Source organism: Centroberyx gerrardi, chromosome 23 (genome assembly GCF_048128805.1).
Source record: "Centroberyx gerrardi isolate f3 chromosome 23, fCenGer3.hap1.cur.20231027, whole genome shotgun sequence".
Lineage (NCBI taxonomy): Eukaryota > Metazoa > Chordata > Actinopteri > Beryciformes > Berycidae > Centroberyx > Centroberyx gerrardi.
In genome coordinates this window covers 21,090,573-21,109,892 of record NC_136019.1, presented here as the reverse complement: position 1 = coordinate 21,109,892, position 19,320 = coordinate 21,090,573, and the positions used below count along the sequence as shown (strand labels likewise).

The 19,320-nt window shown below is 41.0% G+C and overlaps 1 protein-coding gene across 1 annotated transcript; it reads left to right on the top strand.

Annotated features, from left to right (window-relative positions):
* Positions 1–12,539: 12,539 nt before the first annotated feature.
* Positions 12,540–18,922, top strand: rwdd (RWD domain containing 4). Its single transcript, XM_078291795.1, has 7 exons — positions 12,540–12,709; positions 13,558–13,638; positions 14,181–14,290; positions 14,407–14,557; positions 17,052–17,160; positions 17,608–17,657; positions 17,809–18,922. Exons 1-7 carry the CDS (start codon positions 12,686–12,688, stop codon positions 17,860–17,862), a joined length of 579 nt encoding a protein of 192 aa, XP_078147921.1. The 5' UTR covers positions 12,540–12,685; the 3' UTR covers positions 17,863–18,922.
* Positions 18,923–19,320: the final 398 nt, after the last annotated feature.

The window sequence follows — 19,320 nt, the reverse complement described above, 5'->3', positions numbered from 1 at the left end:
AAATGTAGGTAAACTATAAGCTTCCAGTCACTGATCATCATAAGGCAAACATCCACCAATATAAATAAAAATCAAGTATATTTTCAGAAAAGCATTAATTTATGCCCTTTCCCTTAAAAGACCCTAGCCTTTGATTTATCTGTCCACAGGGTACTCTTTCATCAGGAAATACCATGCACCATAACACAATAATCTTTTATTATCTTTGTAAACCTAGAGTTTCATTCCATATTCAATATAATGATTCCATATCGTTATGTAAGTATCTATACATTCTCGTCCGATTTTTGTTGTTCTTTACACCCCAAAGTGTAGCCTATTATTTTCTCAAAAATTACACATTTTTAGGCTTTTATTTTCAAGTCAAAATCGACTAACATCCGCCCGGCGCTCAGGAAAACAAGGCATGGATTTGATTAATGCTGCCTTCGAGGTCTCCTCGTAAACTCCGCCTTCTGATTTCGGAGGTCATTCTAGGCTACGACTTATAGGCGCGTTCAAGTTATTTTTGCTCACATATAATAATAATAATAATAATAATAATAATAATAACGACAAAAGTCACCCTGTAACAAAAGTAGTTTTTTGTAGCTGTTGTTTCATTTTGGGTTGTTTTCTCACCTAGTGTGTTTCGAGCAGCTATTTTGTTCCCTGGAGTGGAAATCCCTTAATTGGGATCATTTGGGCATTTGTAAAGAGAAATTGGACAGAGACCTTGTTGAGAGGAAGTCTTTTCACTACATTTCCAAACTCTTGAGCTTCAGTTGAAGGGAGAATGTGAGCTGACCATGATGCAACCCAACTGCAGGAAGCACTGTGCATTATGGGTTAAACACACTGTGAATTATGGGTTAAGGAGGTTTATGAATGTAAAATGTAATGTTAACTTACATAGAATGTCAAATAATATAGGGGAGATCGGGGCATGTTGTCACACTTTTTACTCATTGGTGTATTTCTACTACTGAGATACAATATACATTTTTCTAGTTAGATTAAGGTCATGTCTAATTACATTTTGAATAATTTGCTGGAATCAAAAGTTATTACTGATGAAAAACAACTTGTGACAACTTACCCCACATCGGGGCATGTTGTCACATGGACAAGTGTGCTGTGTTTGTGCACTCAATTCCATTTCCTCTGAGATATACTACATACTATAATAACATGAAAAACATAACATACTTAGTTCAACATACTCAGAAATCAACACCCACCACACACCAGGTAAAATAACTCCTTTATGATGTAAAATCTTAGTCACATCTTAGTCTGTTCTTAGTCACATAAAGAAAACAGTAACAGTAGAGTACATAATTTTTACAGACAGTTGTTGATGCAGCTTCCATGCGCTCCACCATTTTCCCTTAACACCCCTTAAACATCACGTCACAATTCCCACTTTCCCAGCTGCGTTTACCCCTTTGAGCTGTTTGTGTGCGCTCCACTAGGCGATCGCGATATTTCCAACGGCACTTGAAGGCAGCACACAGCCTAACCCTGGCCTCCCTTTGCATTAATCTAAGACATTCATTATTACATTAATCCCTTTACATGCTCCCAATGAATTTAATCCCCCCCCCAAGCTCCCCCCACCCCACCCCCACCCTCCCCCCTCACTCCTAAAAGAAAGAACACAATTTATTCAGATAATTGCTAAAAGTAGCGCACAAAGAAATGAAGCGCGCCATAACAGAAGGTGCACTTCTTTCATCTTTTAAATAGTTATGAAGTCTACAGAATTCAATCTTTTGTCATCGCCAAAAGAAACAATTTCCAGAGTTTTTTTTGTAGAGTTTTGTAAAGTTTTTTTTGTAAATTCTTCATTTAAAGGCCTGTGTCACCCTGCCTTAAAAGAGCTGCTAACACTAAAAGAATTCCTTTAATCTGGGTTTCAGTGGAGAGTTTTAGTGTCCCGTGATGGTCTAAATGTTGTTTCAGAGGCTTTTCCACCCATTCTTAGGGGAAACAATGAATACTTGAAATTATTTGGCATTAAAGATACTGAATATCAGCACAAAATATTGGCTTATGAGCAGCTTCAGGATAAAAATATCAGAAAACCCCATATCAGTCAAACCCTAGTTAAACCCAAACTAATCAGTAGCCCTATAAAGATCATAATTCTTAGCGTACTGATATAGCAGCGGCAGCTCTGTTCTAATTCCAAATATGCAAATCCATCTGCGCTGAAGGCCCTCCACCACCAGAGAGAGAGAACACTGTTGGAAGGTGTATCTGGTTTAAAGGGGAGATGGCACGATATGACTGGTGGGCGGCAGGATGTCAAAAATACCTAGCACGGTCCCCCCCTCTGTTCTAATGCCTATGAATTATTACTTAGCAATTTGCATAAATTCAGTTATGAAAATGAGACCGGGGATGAATAATGCATCGCGGGGCGCCATTTGTGGAATGGGGTTCCATTTCCGACCCAGATGCCGTTTTTTTGTCCGGCGATCCCGTTGAATATTTAGATTGTTGGATTGCGGGAACGTCGGGGCAAATAGCTGAAGCAGTGACAGTTCTCCATAGAAAGAAATACCTTTTTCTCTCCATTATTAAATACATTTATCTGCTTTTTGAGCATCTGCTGTATCTAGGAGGGTTTCTGGCACCGGGCAGATGAAGAACACCTCGGTTTTCTTCTGCCTGGGTTAGATTTAGAAGGCCTATTCAGCATTCATTCAAACGCTGAGCCATACGCCCATAGCAATATTGAACACGAACATTTTGTGCAGCTCCAATTTTATCTCCCTTTCTTTCAGATTGCTGCTTTTTGCTTCCGCCTCCTGCCTCGAAATCAAACGATCTGAACTGAATAGATTTAAAGCTCTCGCAACATCAGCTTATTGTCTTCGCTGCCATCCGCCATATCTACGCCAGGCAAGATGACATCCGCTGCTCTGTCTTGTTCCGAAAAGCTGTCTGTCCCCACCCCACCACCACCGCAGTATTAAGATCATATGCTGGCTAGCTGCTAAGCCCTATTATGTCTGTCTGGAGCACTCGGAGCGTGCTGGCAGGCCCAGGCGGAGGCCGGAGCCATTGTTCGCTCCGTTCCTCCCGTGGCGGTGTCATGCTCGCGCTCTTTGACTTTGGAATTACGGGCGAGGATTTGGACTTCCCGCTGGAGGGGGGATAAGGCGGATTTATTTCACCTCATCTGGAAAATGCCTCCTCTGCCCGTACGGCCACTCCAGCGGCTCTTTATCCCGCCGACTGGGAGAGAGCGGACGTTTGCGCGCGCTCGTTCGGGCCTCGGCTCTGCTCGAGGGACGCCGTCACCGCCACTCGTTTCGCCCCGAAAGGTCAAATGTTTCGACCCGAACGCGTCTGGATCCGTCATCCCATTCGCGTCTCGGAGTCTTGGAGGGAAAGAAAAGGACAGCCGGCTCATAGCATCAGAAAGGGCAGGAGATAAGATTTCCTTGGCCTTTTAAGGGGCTGTAAGCCTTTCAGAATATAGCTTTGCAAGCTGTTTGTTTGCTTCTTAGCCCGTTTAAATGGCCAAAATGTGGAAATCAAGGGTTTTACCCAGAATAGAAGAGAGCTCTATTGCAGAAAGCAGTGGTTTAGCGCCCTGAAGTCATTGTCATGATTAAAATCAGGGGTTTGGAGGAAGATAGGAAGAAGGGGATGTGTGCTTTTCAGAGGTACAACTGACTTCAGGAACATTCTCATTTATTCTCTCCGACTGCTGGCATTACCCTCCATACGATATGATGACATGTATTGATTAACTCTGAGCCTGTAGTGGAGGGGATGCTGTGGAAAGGGGCAATCTGCTTTGACTAGGTCTTTTGGACTTGATTATCTACCCAAAACTCATAGAAATGAACGATGTGCCTGGAGGTTATGAATTAATGGCGGCATTCTCCAATGCATAATTTAACAATATGTTCTTCTATCGATCCCCATAGGGAGAATCTACAGGGAGGTCAGAGGTCAGGGTCAGCTGCAGAGCAGCACTGCTGGAGCTGGTAGGGACTCCAGGTCCAGGTTCACTAAAGGTTTCCACAGAGAAGAAAAAATGACCAAATCAGAAAGCCATGTTATTCACTAATAAATCTGTCTAACAGCGCTGATCAAAATAAAGCCTCTTTGTGCCTGTCATATGTAAATTAGATGTAAATCTCATTATTTGCCCACGTAATATTTATTTGTAGGCAAGGCCATGCAAATAGAGATTGTGCCCGATTCACTCGCATTATTGTAGCACATATAAGATCCTTTGAAAGGAGGCATAGGACTTTGAGGCAGAGGGTTTTCATCCTGCAATCTAGATCAGATCAGAGAACTCTGCAATTATAAAGGGGCTTCGGGGTGTGAGGGTGCAGCCTTGGTGGATTAGTCTAACTGCTGAAGCTATTTGTGCTTCAAATTGGTGATGAAGGGGCTATTAGCTTGCGCGGTGCCCTTTTTTTGCCCCCTTTTGTTTGCACCACAACATTTCATAGTGAATAGTCTTGCTCAAGGACACTTCAGCAGGGCAGATCCTAGGTTGAAATTTGCCTTTTCACTATCGCTGCTCTCTCCTGTTGTTTTTCTGCACCGACTCCTCCCTTGTTTCTTGGTGGCTGGCTGCTCCCAGCCTATTATTCTGCTTCTATCGTGATGAGGCCGACTCTATCGATCATTCACTGGGGGGAGGACGCAAGGTTTCCCTCCAGCGCTTTTCAAATTTTAATATCAAGGGCCCACAGAGGGAGGCGGTCCTCTCTGTGTCGTACCTGCTTCGCCTGGCTTTCGGTGGCGGATATAACCCCGGCTCCTGCGGTTTTGCACTAATCCTGGTCCTTCAAGATCAGAGCGAGGCTTTTTGTCAATAAATTACTATTCCACTTCCTGTGTTATTCATATGACTGTCTTGTTCAGTGTTTCCCTCATAAATATTTTCCAACAGTTGCGTCCTAACAGTTCAAGGCCATACGTTTAGTACCTTATATGGTACAACATAGGAGAGAAACCCTTACAATCTGACCATGAATAAGGATTCACATAAAACACCCAGAATGGCAGCAATACCCACTATGTCTTTTTTCAATTATACAATGGGGTTTTAACAGTTTTCAAGGGTCCAAGGGCCATAAAAGCAACTCAACACATAAATGACTATTCAAGTAGGAAAAATGGCAGTTGTGTTTTTACAGCAGGCCATGCTTTTGTGCAGATAGAAGTTACATCTAGCTCAACCTATGAATTTGGATTTCTTTTTTAATGTTTTATTTAAGGAACATCTGCTTTATGTACAGGTGAGAGTGACAGGAGAGATTGGATAGGGAAAGGGAATGTGCGACAAAAGGCATAAACCAGATTCAAACCCACAACAACAGGAGTACATAATAGGCCCATAACAACCCTGAGCTACCAGGACGCCCCATGAATGTATTATCAGTAGTGAGTGGAGGAAATTCCCCTTCAGCGATTCTTCAGAACAGTAGAGGAAGTTTGCTGAAGGGGGAAGCAGCAAAAAGAAACTGCATGTCCTGTTTTGTTCATAACTAAGCAGCAGATTGGAGTTTTAGTTCTACAAACATGTCTTGGAGGCTCTGGAGGCAGAAACAATCTCATTGCTTGAGTTCATTTTTGGTAGCGCAAGTTAGCTAACTGGCAACCTTGAATTGCAAGGAGGGAACGCTGGCCAATATAAATGAATAAAGTTTCATTCATTCATGACCATGGCATTCATGATGTTGGAAGGTCAGCAGCTAGCTAACTAGCTTACCTAGATAGCTGAAAACTATGGTTAGTTTGAACTTGGAAGGTCAGATAGCTAACTAGCTAACCTAGATAATGCAGTATGGCTAGATTGTATTTTTTCAGTTAGTAGCAAGAGTGATATTGGCTTCATATTAGCTACCTCTTCTCTTACCTCTTGTCTTTTTCACTGGGCTTCAACATTACTTAGCCAGAAAAACTGTAGTTCTATCTCCACCCATTGAAGTTCAACGTGAACCAGTGAGATTATTTCTGACTGCAGAGCAGTTCTGCCTGCAACAAAGCAGCGCAACGGACCTCTCCGCACCCAAGATTCAGCAAAATTGTCCCATATACCCCCCCCCCCCCCCCCCCCCCCCCCATCATTTTCCCTCTGAACTGAAACTTTAAAGCTAAGTCCAGTTAGCTGACTCCTTTACTCTTGAAAAGAACACACTGCAAAGTAAAGCCCCGAAGCTCTTCAAAAAACAGAAACCGAATGCAACGCGGAGCAGTCCTCGGTAACGAGAAGAAACAACAGCAACAAGAGAACAAGAAGAAAGCACCCGGAGAAAAATGGGGGGCGGTTGTTTATTTGCTCATGAGAGGAATGTGCATACATTTACAAAGGTTGCCAAACGCTTGTCTTCAAATGGCACTGGGATGGAATAATGCCAGTTTCATTAGGAGGCGTACACGGGTAAGAGGACGTAGCCGTCAGTCGGCCTGTGGGGTAAATAGACACCCTGCTATCAGTGCAGACAACGCCGCTCTGAGCCGGCTTGTTTGACACCAGATAAGTAGCAGCTGTTTCACTGGGAGTCCTCAAGCTGTTTACTGGGGAAGCTGAACTCCATTCACACTCGGATAGAAGCTGGCAAGTGGTGGGAGAGGAAGAGGGAGTGGGGGCGCTGATTTGACATGGTAGGCTGTTCCACTCGAATCTCCACAGGACAAGACAACACCTCCAACCGCTTTCGTTCAACCCATTCATTTTGGATTGAAGTTGCCAATGGCTGAAATTTTGCGCCGTCATTTCATATCTTTAAATATGACCATTTTCATGCCCCAGACATTGCAAGGATTCAGTGTTTCCCCCCAAACCTTTATTCTAGTTGATTATTTCCAGTAAACCCAGTCAGTGTTTCTGAAGTCATGGAACAGTCATACCTCTTCTGTTTTGTACAATTAGTAAATCTGGAATATCAAATGATGATCATGACTGGAATCCCACTTATGCTAGCATTTGACTGATATGGATTTTTCAAGGCAGATATTGATATTGATATTTTATGTCGATGTCCAGTTTCTTTAAATTTGACAATTTTCACACCCCCAAAAAATTACAAGTATTCAATGTTTGTCTGAGAATTCTATTCTCTGAAAGCTTCTGAAACAGCATTTAGACCATCATGGGACACTAAAACTCTCCATTGAAAACCAGCAAAACCCAACAAGGGTTGCCAGTTCAAAACCACTGATGCAAAGCTGGAGAAATGAAGCCTGGAGAAAACGCACGTCACCGATTGACTTATTTATGCGCCATATGGTCTTCACAACGTTCTGTGTATTTGCGTTGTCGCATCTGAAGGCGAATCAAATGTGCGAGTGACATCCTGTCTGCGAGAAAAATAAAGTCAAACATTTCCTTCCTCTCTGCTAATGTTAATAGCAGACCTGTCTGGGGAGTGCGACACACTTCTCGCAACACAGGCCCAGTTTTATCAATCAGGGCTCAGCTGGCTCCCCAAACGACAGAAAGTCTGCCTCAAGTTTACCCCTCCGCTGCTAAAACACAAGAACAAAGCCTTCCCACTCACTCTTTTCGCTTTTGCAGAGCACAAAAAAGTGGAGTTATTCTAAGGTACTCTGGTGAGAGAGAGATGTTTATTTGGATTATCGCATCTCTAGAGAAAGCACGCCTCCCTCAGCCAATTTAGAATTTGCCCCGTAGGCCAGAAATCATTTGCAGAGTGGATAAGTTAATTAAGAACAGTGAAGGGATGATAAGAGCCTTGTATTCGGCTCCAGCAGTACAGTAATTGCATTTCACACTCGGTATTTGTGGCAGGGGTCATTGTGTATCGGAGGACCGCACTCCAAGAAGATAAAGACACCTAATTACTGTACAAGGCTAAAGTGGCACAGAGCCAGCTGACACATTTTTGTGTATCTGTAAACACCTTGGGCATGATGTATTGATTAACTAGAACTTAGTGTTTTTTTTCTGAAGGACAGGTTACATAAGAAATTCAAATGGGGAATCAAGCCTGTCAGTACGAGCCGGTTTACTTTACACCAAGGTTAGACCGATATATCGGGCCGATACTGGCTTTTTATTTAATATCGGATATTGGCCAGTCATGTTGTGAAATTTTCCATGTAATGGAATTTTCTTACTTTTATTACTTTTTTTAAATGAAAAGCCTAATGTGTACCAGAGTTTCTCCTACTGTTGAATAGTGGAGAGTTTTAGTGTCTCATGATGGTCTAAATGTTGTTTCAGAGGCTTTTCCACCCTGACAAGAATACAATTCTGGGAGAAATACTGGGGTTTTTTTTGCATTAAAATGGTCAAATTTAAAGATATGAATATTGGTGCAAAATATCAGCTATCAGCAACTGCAATACATAAATATCAGTATTGGTATCATCTTTCAAAAACCCACATCGGTCCAACCCTAGTATATACAATGTGTCCAAGAGGCTGTTGTGGTAATTCTAAATAGACATCCAGGTATACAACTGAAGCAGTGTGTCATCTGTGTGTGTGTATTTGTATTTGTGTGTGCACCAACCATTATGTATCACTATAGGCATGTGCATACCCTCTGGGAACAGATTTTATGGAAATCAACATGGTTGTAAACCTTGAGTTTCCCAGTCATGAGCAGCATTGGTATTGGCAGTAGAGACACATTAGTATGGAAGGGATGGAGGACAGAACCTATTCTGTACTCACTATCTGCTTCATGAAAAAAAAAGTGTCTTTCTCTTCAATTACCTATTCCAGTGAATCCATTCTGAGTGAAATTGACATAAGAGCTTGCTGCGTATCTTCTCTCATGTAAATGTTAATATTGAGTATTAGAGCAAAGCACTCAGGCTGGGAGACATTGGACGGCTCTGACCGCGCCAATCGATCTCAGCGGGGAGGATTACAGCAGTGATTGGACTCAGCTGGTAATGCTCTTCTGTCCGATAAGATCCACTGCAAATAAGATTGCAGCATGAAAAGTCAGAAAAGATCATTTAGAAGCCATTAACACAGATCCAGAGCATATTATCTTGATCTTATTTACCTAACACAAAGCATTATCGTAAGAGGGGCCTTTTCATTTTAAAACAAAGACCAATAACTTTTGTCCAAACTTCAATAGAGTGCTTATGACTCTGGCGGCCATATTGGAGGTCTTGGGCAACAATGGCTGTGAACAGCTGACTGTTTCTAAATGTACAAACACACATGGTTAATTTCTGTGCTGTTTTTGTCTGGGAACTGAACATTTCACTGATACATCTGATTCATTTTGTGTTTATGTTAGCTAGCTAGCTAACGATAGCATCTAGTCAGCTAACCAACATGGTCCTGTTGTGGACACTTGTGATTTGCGTAGCTAACATATAGAAGCTAGTGTTAGTTGTGGCTAGTAGTTGCATCCTAACATTAAAGTCACAATGAAAAAGCATTTTGAGAGCATCTTGCTTCCTTAATGTAATGTATTTCCTGTTGAAACAGGATGTTGGGGCGGGACATAGCCTAACGCAGAGGGATCATTCAAAAGTGTAAACTAATGAGATATCAGTTAGGGAGAGAAAGGCAGGTTTATTTGATGAGACAGGCAGAGGGGCAGGATTGCTCAAAAATCTGTGATGATTTTATTGATTGGAATGTTTATGTCACCTCCTGGTACAGGATGAAGTCACCACTTAAGATTTTCTGTTTTCCAGGAAGGAAAATTACTGAGATTTTGATTTTGATTTTTTTGTGTGTAATTTTTGGCCATAAATTGTCAAATATGTGTATGGCATGATAGTTAATGAGCTAAAAAGGGTAATTGACTTAATTTTGCTTTACTAAATGAGCCTTCTGGCTAGTTAGCTAGCTAACAGTTTGTTCAGGTTAACTGAGCTGATTCTTCTCAAGCTACAACTCAGAGTGTTTTGGAGTAGAGACTAGGGCTAAAGACAACTGAGAGCATTACTTATTTCTTTTTCTAGCTTGGTTTTTATATATTTATACATTTTTTGCACACAGCCAGTTCTCCAATGGACCTCCATGATGGAGCCAGCTGTGGTGCCGTGAAATTTGTGACAAAACTGAAAAGCCTCCATATACACTTCATTACACTCCAATAAATGGTTTGAGCAAACAGGGTTTGACCTCTGAACCCTTGTAATCATCTGTGTCGGTTTGGGTCAATAACCAATCAGTGGCATTGGATGTGGCTGCAATCAGAGATTGACAAAAAGACATTAAAATATATTTTGTTGCAAATTGGCCACAATAGTCTAATCTTAAAGAGGTAATCCTCAAGATCCTGTTGTTTTTTTTGTTTTTTTTTATTACTTTGTTTTTTATGGGTTTCAATTGCGCTTCATCTGTGGCTGCAGTAACATAGCTGGCCAACAGTGAACTGATCTCTTGTCAGCCAGCTTTGCTCAGGCAGTTATGGTTATTGAGACAGAAAGCTGCAAGAGTCAGTCTACCAATCCTGCAAACTGTGAGGACCTTCTGAACACTGAGCTCCTGACGCCCTCTTGTGTCTCTTAAAGGTTCATTTCTCTCAGTACAGAGGATAGTTCACATTAACTCCTGCAGCCTGTACATAAGTGACTTGGAGTATTAAGCATAAAAACTGCCTTCACAAAATTTGAGAATCATAATATAACCTTCCAAGAAAACAGTTGCTTGTATACATTTTCATAATATTTATCATAGTACTTTTTATCCAAAAAAAAATAAAAATAATAATGATGATAATGATGATGGTACTACTACTACTACTACTACTACTACTACTACTACGACTAACTGCTACTGCTGCTACTACTACAATAAAAACAAAATTGTTCAAATAAAAACAAAACCAAAAAAGTGAATTTTTAAGAGTTCTGGTAGTCAATAAAGTGAAGCTTAAATTGGGGTAACATGCATAAGCTATTTCAAGTTCAGTTCAGTCTCCCAGGCTCATTTGTCCAATCAAAAGCTACTATCTTATCGCTGAAATGCAATAAATAATGATGTGGTTGACAGCCGTAACCTGTCTCACCAGTCTTCTCTTTCTCTTGATCCTCCTCCTCCACCTGCCTGCTTCACCTAAGGGGAATAAGTCAGAGGATCAGCAGTAATCACAACTCAAACACCGTGTGTCATTTTCAGCTGCGCAGTGGAAATTATCATAACTTTTCCTCAGTGCGAGTAGCGCTGCTGGCATTTAACATTTACATTCTCATCACTCCCTGCACATGATTGGTTTAAAATATCAAAGCAAATTCAATTTCATATTGTATTTGTTTTTAATTAGACAGACTTAATTTCATCTGAGTATTGCTCCAGCCATCTTTGTCGAATCAGTTTGGATGTTGGTTGACATTTAACATTCAACAGTGTGTTATAGTGCAACTTCAGATATGCAAATCTATGAAGCACCAGAAGAGAAAAAAAATATCAACTCCTCCTCCTCCTACTTATCCCTGAGTGTCTGTCTATCTGTGTTCCCCCTGTATATCGATCCAACCCTAGATTGAGAGCCTATTTTTGAGAATGAGGCTTAAACAAACCTGTCATAGCTGCTATTATTGTCTCGCTCTCCTCATTGCTTCAAGTTCAGCTACAGCAGTGCAAACAGCAGAGATCACAACTCTGCCTGCTCTATCTCTCTCACTCTCTCATTGTTTCTCCTCCTGGTGTATTGATCTTTTCTCTATTCTCAGACGTTCCTGCTCTAGTTAGATAAATAACAATGATCAGGCTCCCTGTTATGGCAGAGGCCTATATTTACACACCCCATGATTTGTAAGCGTTTCTTGAAAAATGTCAATGGCATCCTTGCAATTTTGCAATTATACTTTGTAACATAAATGTTAAAAGTGTCAGCTTGTAATAAGTTGTATTGTTTGATGAGTGAGGTGGTAATGGTCCATTGGCAGCATATTTTTTCATTTATATTCTCATATGAAGTGCAGATTTGCATTATTGACACAATGAGTAATTTAGCAGTTAGGGCCTCAGATGCTTATTATACTACTACTACTATTAATACTACTGTTACTACTACTGTTAGTGCTACTACTACTGCTGCTGTTACTGCTACTACTACTACTACTACTACTACTACTACTAATGCTACTACTACTTATACTAATACTACTGCTGCTGCTACTACTACTACTGCTACTACTACTACTAATACTACTGCTACTACTACTGTTACTACTGCTAGTGCTACTACTACTACTACTACCACTACTACTACTACTACTACCACTACTACTACTACTATTAACTACTACTACTACTACTGATACTACTACTGCTACTACTACTGCTGATACTACTACTGCTGCTACTACTGCTATTACTAATACTGCTGTTACTACTATTACTACTGGGCTACTACTACTACTACTACTACTACTACTACTAGGCTACTACTATTAATAATAATAACAATAATAATAATAATAATAATAACAATAATAATAATTATTATTATAATAAAAATAATAAGAAGAAATGTTCATAATTGCAATAATTGTCACAATCCTAAAATTGTATCCACTAATCATTGGGTTCAGAGTTCACGTAGATTGCGCATGCGTACAACATCATGGTGGCACAGGGTGAACCAGCTGGGGAAGTTGTGAAATTATTTACCAACTAAAGTTTTAATGATAGGAATGGGGTGTTAACTCTGAAATTATCATAATTTTGACACTAAGCAGAACGAATATCTCCTAAAGAAACAGAGAGAAAAACATGACAGCCAACGAGGATCAAGAGGTATGAGGGAATGATGATGCAGGAGCAGACTTACTGGCGTTAGCGAGCTAACGGCTAACTATTTGACACTAGCATCTGCTAATGCTGCTACTACTAGCCTGGGGTTACAAGCTTAGTCGACAGCGTTTCTGCTTCCTAGCTAGCAAAACAGCTTTACGTATTGTACAGACAAGATGTCCACTTTTATTCTATGCGCAAGAGCTCTGTTTAGTTGACACATCAGTCAAGCCAGAGCTTCAAATGCATTTCTAGCTGCTATTAAGCACCGATACGTGTCGTTCTTTCTTGTACGGAGAGAACGACATGCCAAGCTCCATTCAAAAACATGTCAAGTTAATGTGTTTTTGGTTATCTGCAAAGGTACATGCCGTATGAAATATGTCTCAAGACGGTTACTGAATATTTAGGATCCACATATCAATTCGGCATACATGTAATCCACCAATCATCACTTTCTATGAATAGAATGTACACTTTTAGAACTGGTTTGCCTGTTTTTTCCCCAGTCATTTTTCTCCACAATACACAGTGGTGGGCGGTCGCGTGCAGCGTGATCCAATTCTAAAAAATGGAATTTTATTGAAATCAATGCTACCTGGTGGATTATATCTATGCCGGATTGAAGAATGGCACCTCACTATTCATAATAGGTCTTGAGTGTAATTTATATGTAATAGCGTGTGTACCCTTGCCGACACGCTTTTTCAATGGAGTTTGGTGCGAATCTATCCGTTCAAAGAGGGAACGGTGTCAGGGCAAGCTGATATTCATCTTGTTGCCTACTTTTACAAAAACGTGTATTTCTCACTAACCGCCTGTCTCTCGTTCTGTTGTCATATGCTTAACAGATGGAGTTGGAAGCTCTTCGCTCTATCTATGAGGGGGACGAGTGTTTCAAGGAGATCAGTCCAGTTTCTTTTCAGTTTAGGGTGAGTATAACTCGGACACATTTGATGTGGCCTTGCTTATTGGTGGTACCCACCCGGTACAACATGACTTGAGACCTTCTTATGAACCATTAGGATATACTGGTAAATTTGGCATACTTAAGAGCAGCACTTGTCAATGTAGTTTCAACGTTTAGAATTGGCACACACTTGCTATCACCCACCATGGTATATTTTGGTGGAAGAAGATTGTGGGAATAACAGGCAGACCAATTCTAAAGATTGAAATTGAAGTAAGTGCTGCTGGGTGTATTGGATGCATGCTGAATTGCAAAGTGGAACCTAATGATTTGTAACAGGTCCTAAGTCATGTTCTACTACGTATGCATGCTTGCCAATAAGCAAGGCAGCATTAGACGGACAGATTTTTGAATGGAGTTTGGCGTGATGTCCTCTCCAAAAAAGAGAGACCAGACAGTATTGGGGCTAGAGTGAGAGGGACACTTGTTGACTGTCAATTTCTCAAATACTGGCAGCCACATGGGCAGTTGCAGCTTAACTTCCATTTCAATGTCATATTCCAGATAGGAGAACTCGAGGACTCCAAAGCATTCATCCTGGATGTCACATGGCCAGAGACCTATCCTGAAACTGCCCCACAGTTATCCCTAGATGCTTTCTTCAACAACAGGATGTAAGTAGCAAGTGCAATTCTCTGCACTGTCTTGTAGAATAATATCCTGCTATGTCACGCATACATTATGGTGATTTTGTTTGTCTTTCCTGTGTATTCTGTCGATGGAACCCCAGCGCCCCAGGGACCAAGCAGCTGATCATGTCCAAGCTGGAGGAGCAGGTGGAAGCTAACCTGGGCACTGCCATGATGTACACCCTGTTCGACTGGGCCAAGGAGAACCAGGAGGCCCTTATGGAGAACCACCAGCCTGTAGTGACTGCTGTGGTCAGTGGGTCTCAGCACTTTGACTAAACGGACTCCACTGTAGCGTGTAGAGTCGCAATTATCAAATCTAGAATTTAGTAAAGGTATGAAAATATGAAACTTTGATAAAGATATCAATTTACACTCGTAAGGGGCACCACCTTCCTAGATGAAGGACCTTTACTTATACTAATCAGTCATCAGTCTAAAGATCGTGAAATCTTTTCAATACAGGGATTACTTTACTCTGCAAGTAAGGAAACACTTAACAACTTCTCTGTAATAAATGGGAATATTTATTTAACTATGCAAGCATAACAAATTCAATGAGATAAGCAATATAAGGCACGTATATTGATCACCAGAATGAAGCACGGAAACTATAGACTAAAAATAGACATGAAATGCAATGAAACAAAATAAGAATGAAAGGGAAATGATAATGAAATATGGGAATAAGAATTGGCAGCAGTAAATGGAGGTATGTATGGATCAATCAACCAGAGAAGCGAGGCGGAAAGCTACGGGGCAACTAGACTATAAAAGCCTAACTTTTCCTGATCTATTTAAGTAATTTGAATCTAAGCTGTTGCATCAACTCTCAGCAGTAAAGACGTGGATAATCAGAGCCTACTTTGTTCAGTTGAGAAGTCCTGCCGGGTCGGGTTGTCTGGTCCAGCTGAGCTCGGAGAGACGGGCTCGGCGTGGCCGGTTACCTGGCAACGGCAGACGCTGGAACAGCTGGTCTCTGATGTGTTATCGTCACGTCGAGGCAAGCAGCGCTACCGGCTTTTCACAGCTGTAGACAACAGGCCTCTCTGGATGTGGAACACTGCGGCGATGTTGCATCAGTGTTTGACTGCTGGTCTTGGAAGAGCTGACGTTTCTAACTCTGCTAACTGTTATAAACTAAATGATCTCGTTCCTAAATAGCTTCGAAAATGACCTTCGCTTGGCCGAGCATTGATAACTTCTTAACTATTAGACGCGAGGTTCAAACTTCTTGTAAGAGATTCTTAAGTTCATCTGGAGAAGACGTCTCTAACTCCAGGTTCAAACTCTAAGTTTCAGCTAAAGTCGAATTGTAGCTAAATTGTTGGTCTTGGCTTCAGCAGGTTTCTTGGCGAGGGCGGAATGTTGAACTGTCTGAAAACCCAGATAAGAACATTTTATAGCTCTTTGAATTCTCAGGCGTGGTTTGCCATGCAAATCACGCTTCGCGCTCTTTTTCTGTTTACTAATTAATTTCTTTGTTTGAGAAGATTTCACCCCGAACTGAGAGGGAGGGGGGAAAGGAATGCAAGAGGAATCATTCCTCTAGTCTATTTTATTTTGGGATCTATTACTAAGTGATCTTAATAAAGATTCCTTTTAAAATAATATGTCGGTATTTTACATCTCCACCAATTACTGTTGTCAATTGATCGAAATAATAAAAACCTGTCAACTTACATTCAAACTTATATAGCTAGCACATCAATATAAGGACATCAAATACCTTCCTGGTACAATCTGTGGCTATAAAGTCTTCATCAAGTTAACTCGTATATGTGACTTGGGTCTCTAACTTCGTGATCAATATGAGAAAGACAATTTAAACATTTAAGACATTTGGACGCACTGACATTTTATACGGACCTGTCGTCGCTATAAATGACCACAAGGTGGCAGTGTAGGACCATGAAAATAGGAGAGTGTCTCTGGATGAATATCTGATACACTTCAATCATTTAACGCATCATGGTCTGTGCATGTAACTTTAGCTATTGAACATCTTCAACATATATATGGGCCTATAGTCAACACATCTAGTATACTTCAAACTACAAAATAGATCCATTAAAGACATTGGGAAAATATAGTTGAAAGCAGGTTTTAAAGGAATGTGAAAAGGGAAGAGATTTATGACTGTCCTGATTTAGAGAGGGGGTAGTGATGAGACTCTGGAAAGTGTCAACAGCAGTCATTGGTTCCTTCGTATTGACACGGTGTGTATTCCCGTTCTCACCCAATGGTGACTGTCCCTTCTGATTAACCAGAACAGTCTGGTACTCCAAATGAAGAAAGGAGGGTGATTCCCTATATTCAGATGTGTGAGAAGTATGGATGTGTGATTGTATAGTTCATTAGTATTCCTGAGTTCTTGAGTCCTTCTCCTCCTGATGGCTGAAAGATAAAGGTCGTTAATTGTGGAATGTGTGAGTTTCAAAGCTCTTCTCCGGGTTGGTATCCTGTCGTTAATTTCCTGAGCTGTCCTGTGGAGACATCTCTGGCTGGCATAGACTCAACTCCTTGAGCCATGGACTGTGTCCATTCGACACCTTTATGGCCACTTGTTGTGATAGGCCATTTGGTGTTGATTCAAGAAGACAACAGAAAGGTTGTGGGCTTTCTGCAAATGTCTCCCTGGTATCGCTACACCACCTTCAACAAATGCCTCTGCACACAGAAGTCCATTAGAAGCATCTCTGTCCTCTGTTGTTTGAATGCAGATTTGTGACTCTTGTTTTTGCAGACATTGACATCCAGTAGCGACTTAACCACTAATGCCTCAACGGCCAAGAAGAAGGAGAAGAAAGAGCAGCTGACCAAAGCACAGAAGAGGAGGATCACCAACAGAACAGGTAAATGAGTCGGGGTATCCTTAAAATCTCAATTTAAGGCCTTAAAGTATTGAAATGCCTTAAATGCAGTTATTAGAGGTCTTTTGATGCAATGTTGTTGGTGGGATTTATTAATGTTTCCTACCTAGGAAAAATAGCCAAATCCCCCCAAACCAAGCTATTCCTTTAACATTTAATTTCCTGGTCTCCTTTGATTAGCGATGTTTAATCAGAAATAGGCTGGTTTTTGGTTTCTTTATTTTGTTTTTTAAATTGGTCTTTCAATCAATTCCAGGCAGCATCAAAAAGGTCTCAGAAGGTCTTAAATTTGGCTTTCTGAAGCCTGTAAATCCCTTATGAATACACAGTCTTAGTTATGATCATAGGCTACATATTAAAGACTGTAGTGATTGTGCAGCATAAGAGACAACAGATGCCGGTGCATGTGATGATAATTTGTGCTTTCAGATAACAAGGGGGATCTGCCAAGAGGTTGGGACTGGGTTGACGTTATCAAAGTAGGTGACTTTTACTCTTGAACCACTGTAGTTCCCCTGTTCTCCACAAGATGACACTCTTACTCACTTCTTAAGCCTGCAGTGATGTTCATCATTAACCTTTTCTTTTTTTCTCTTTCTCACTTGTCATCACTACTTCACGATCTCCCAGCACGTAAGTGAAAACCTCCTAAACCTCATAAAAATCTCCCTCAACACAAAGTAATGTCTAATTTGCTGTCTCCTCTTCTGCTGTTTTAGCTGAGCAAAACAGGAGGAAAAGAAGAGGACTAGGCCAGAGGGACGGTTTCTCCAGTGCTGCTTTTTTTTTTTGTTTTTTAAAGGAAGTGCAATGAAGTCTCCTGATGCTGCTGCTCCTGTCCAGATGCCTTCAGATCCAACCTGTTACACTCAAGATGGCTGCTTCCCTTAGAACCAAAGCTGGCCCGGGTAAAGCCGGACACAGTCATCAGCTCTGGACTTCACAGCATCCTGAGAGGAGTTGAAGCTACACGCACACACACACACACACACACACACACACACACACACACACACACACACACACACACACACACACACTTCCAGCTAGATATTTAAATTTCTTCTCAGAGAGCCTATATGTGGACTTGAGATTGTGCTTTTTGAGCTTGACAAAAGCCCAGGCTGCTGTTGTTTTAGTAGTTTTCGGTGTTGTGTGAGCAGCCGGGGGCAAGACGTGAAACCGCATTATCCAGGTTTTGTTCACCTTTAATGCAGTTTAGCGCTCGGATTTCCGCTTTCAGGGTGGAGCGTGCACGATTTTTTCTTTTCTCAACCAAAGCGAGATAGACTTACACGCTGTCACTGCCGCGGTTTCAAAGTCTCTCTGAGATTGGGTCCAGTTGCCAAGCATCGGAGCCATAAATACAGGACTGTGATTGGAAATGGACGTGTGAAAGTATCAAGTGTCATCCCGCGGTAACTCCTGAGGTGTCATGTGGCTGTGCTTTGTGAAAGCAGACGACATTTTAATAACACACCAACTGGAAATGTTCTTCTTTTCACCCCTTTTTCTTCTTACTTTGACAACTGTTTGCCCTTCCCTACCAACCCAGATACTTTACATTTTTATATATAAATAAAAAAAGATTTGGTCTACTGCTTGTAACTTGTCTGATAACGTGAATTACTCAATATGTGTGCAGTTAGTGTTTAATGTAAGAGAAAGAGACAGCTTGATTCATGTGAATACTAAGAAGTTTCTCCTCCAGCAGCTTTGTGTATGGATATACAGTATAGTCTGTTCCCATAGTAATGTAATCTGAATAGTGTTGAGTTGCAAAACATTTGTATGACTGTAGTGGCACACTGGCAAAGATTGAAATACTTTCCAAGCATTTGTACACCATAATTAATCAATAATGAATTCCTTTTATCAGGTTCTTTAATAGAGTTGAGTGTTTTCAGGCTAGATTTGGATCAGAACTGCAGGCCAGACTGGTTTTGTCAAGTTACTACAGTTAGCCTGACTACGACCGGAAGATGGTCGATTTTTCCTTCAAAATAAAAGCAGAAAATTTGGAAAACTACAGAATAAAGAATGAATAGGTAGTGAGGTGTGCAGACCACCAAAAATCATAAAATCTGCAGATTAAATATGGATTGACATTCTAGTTGGAAAATATATACAAAAACAACAAAG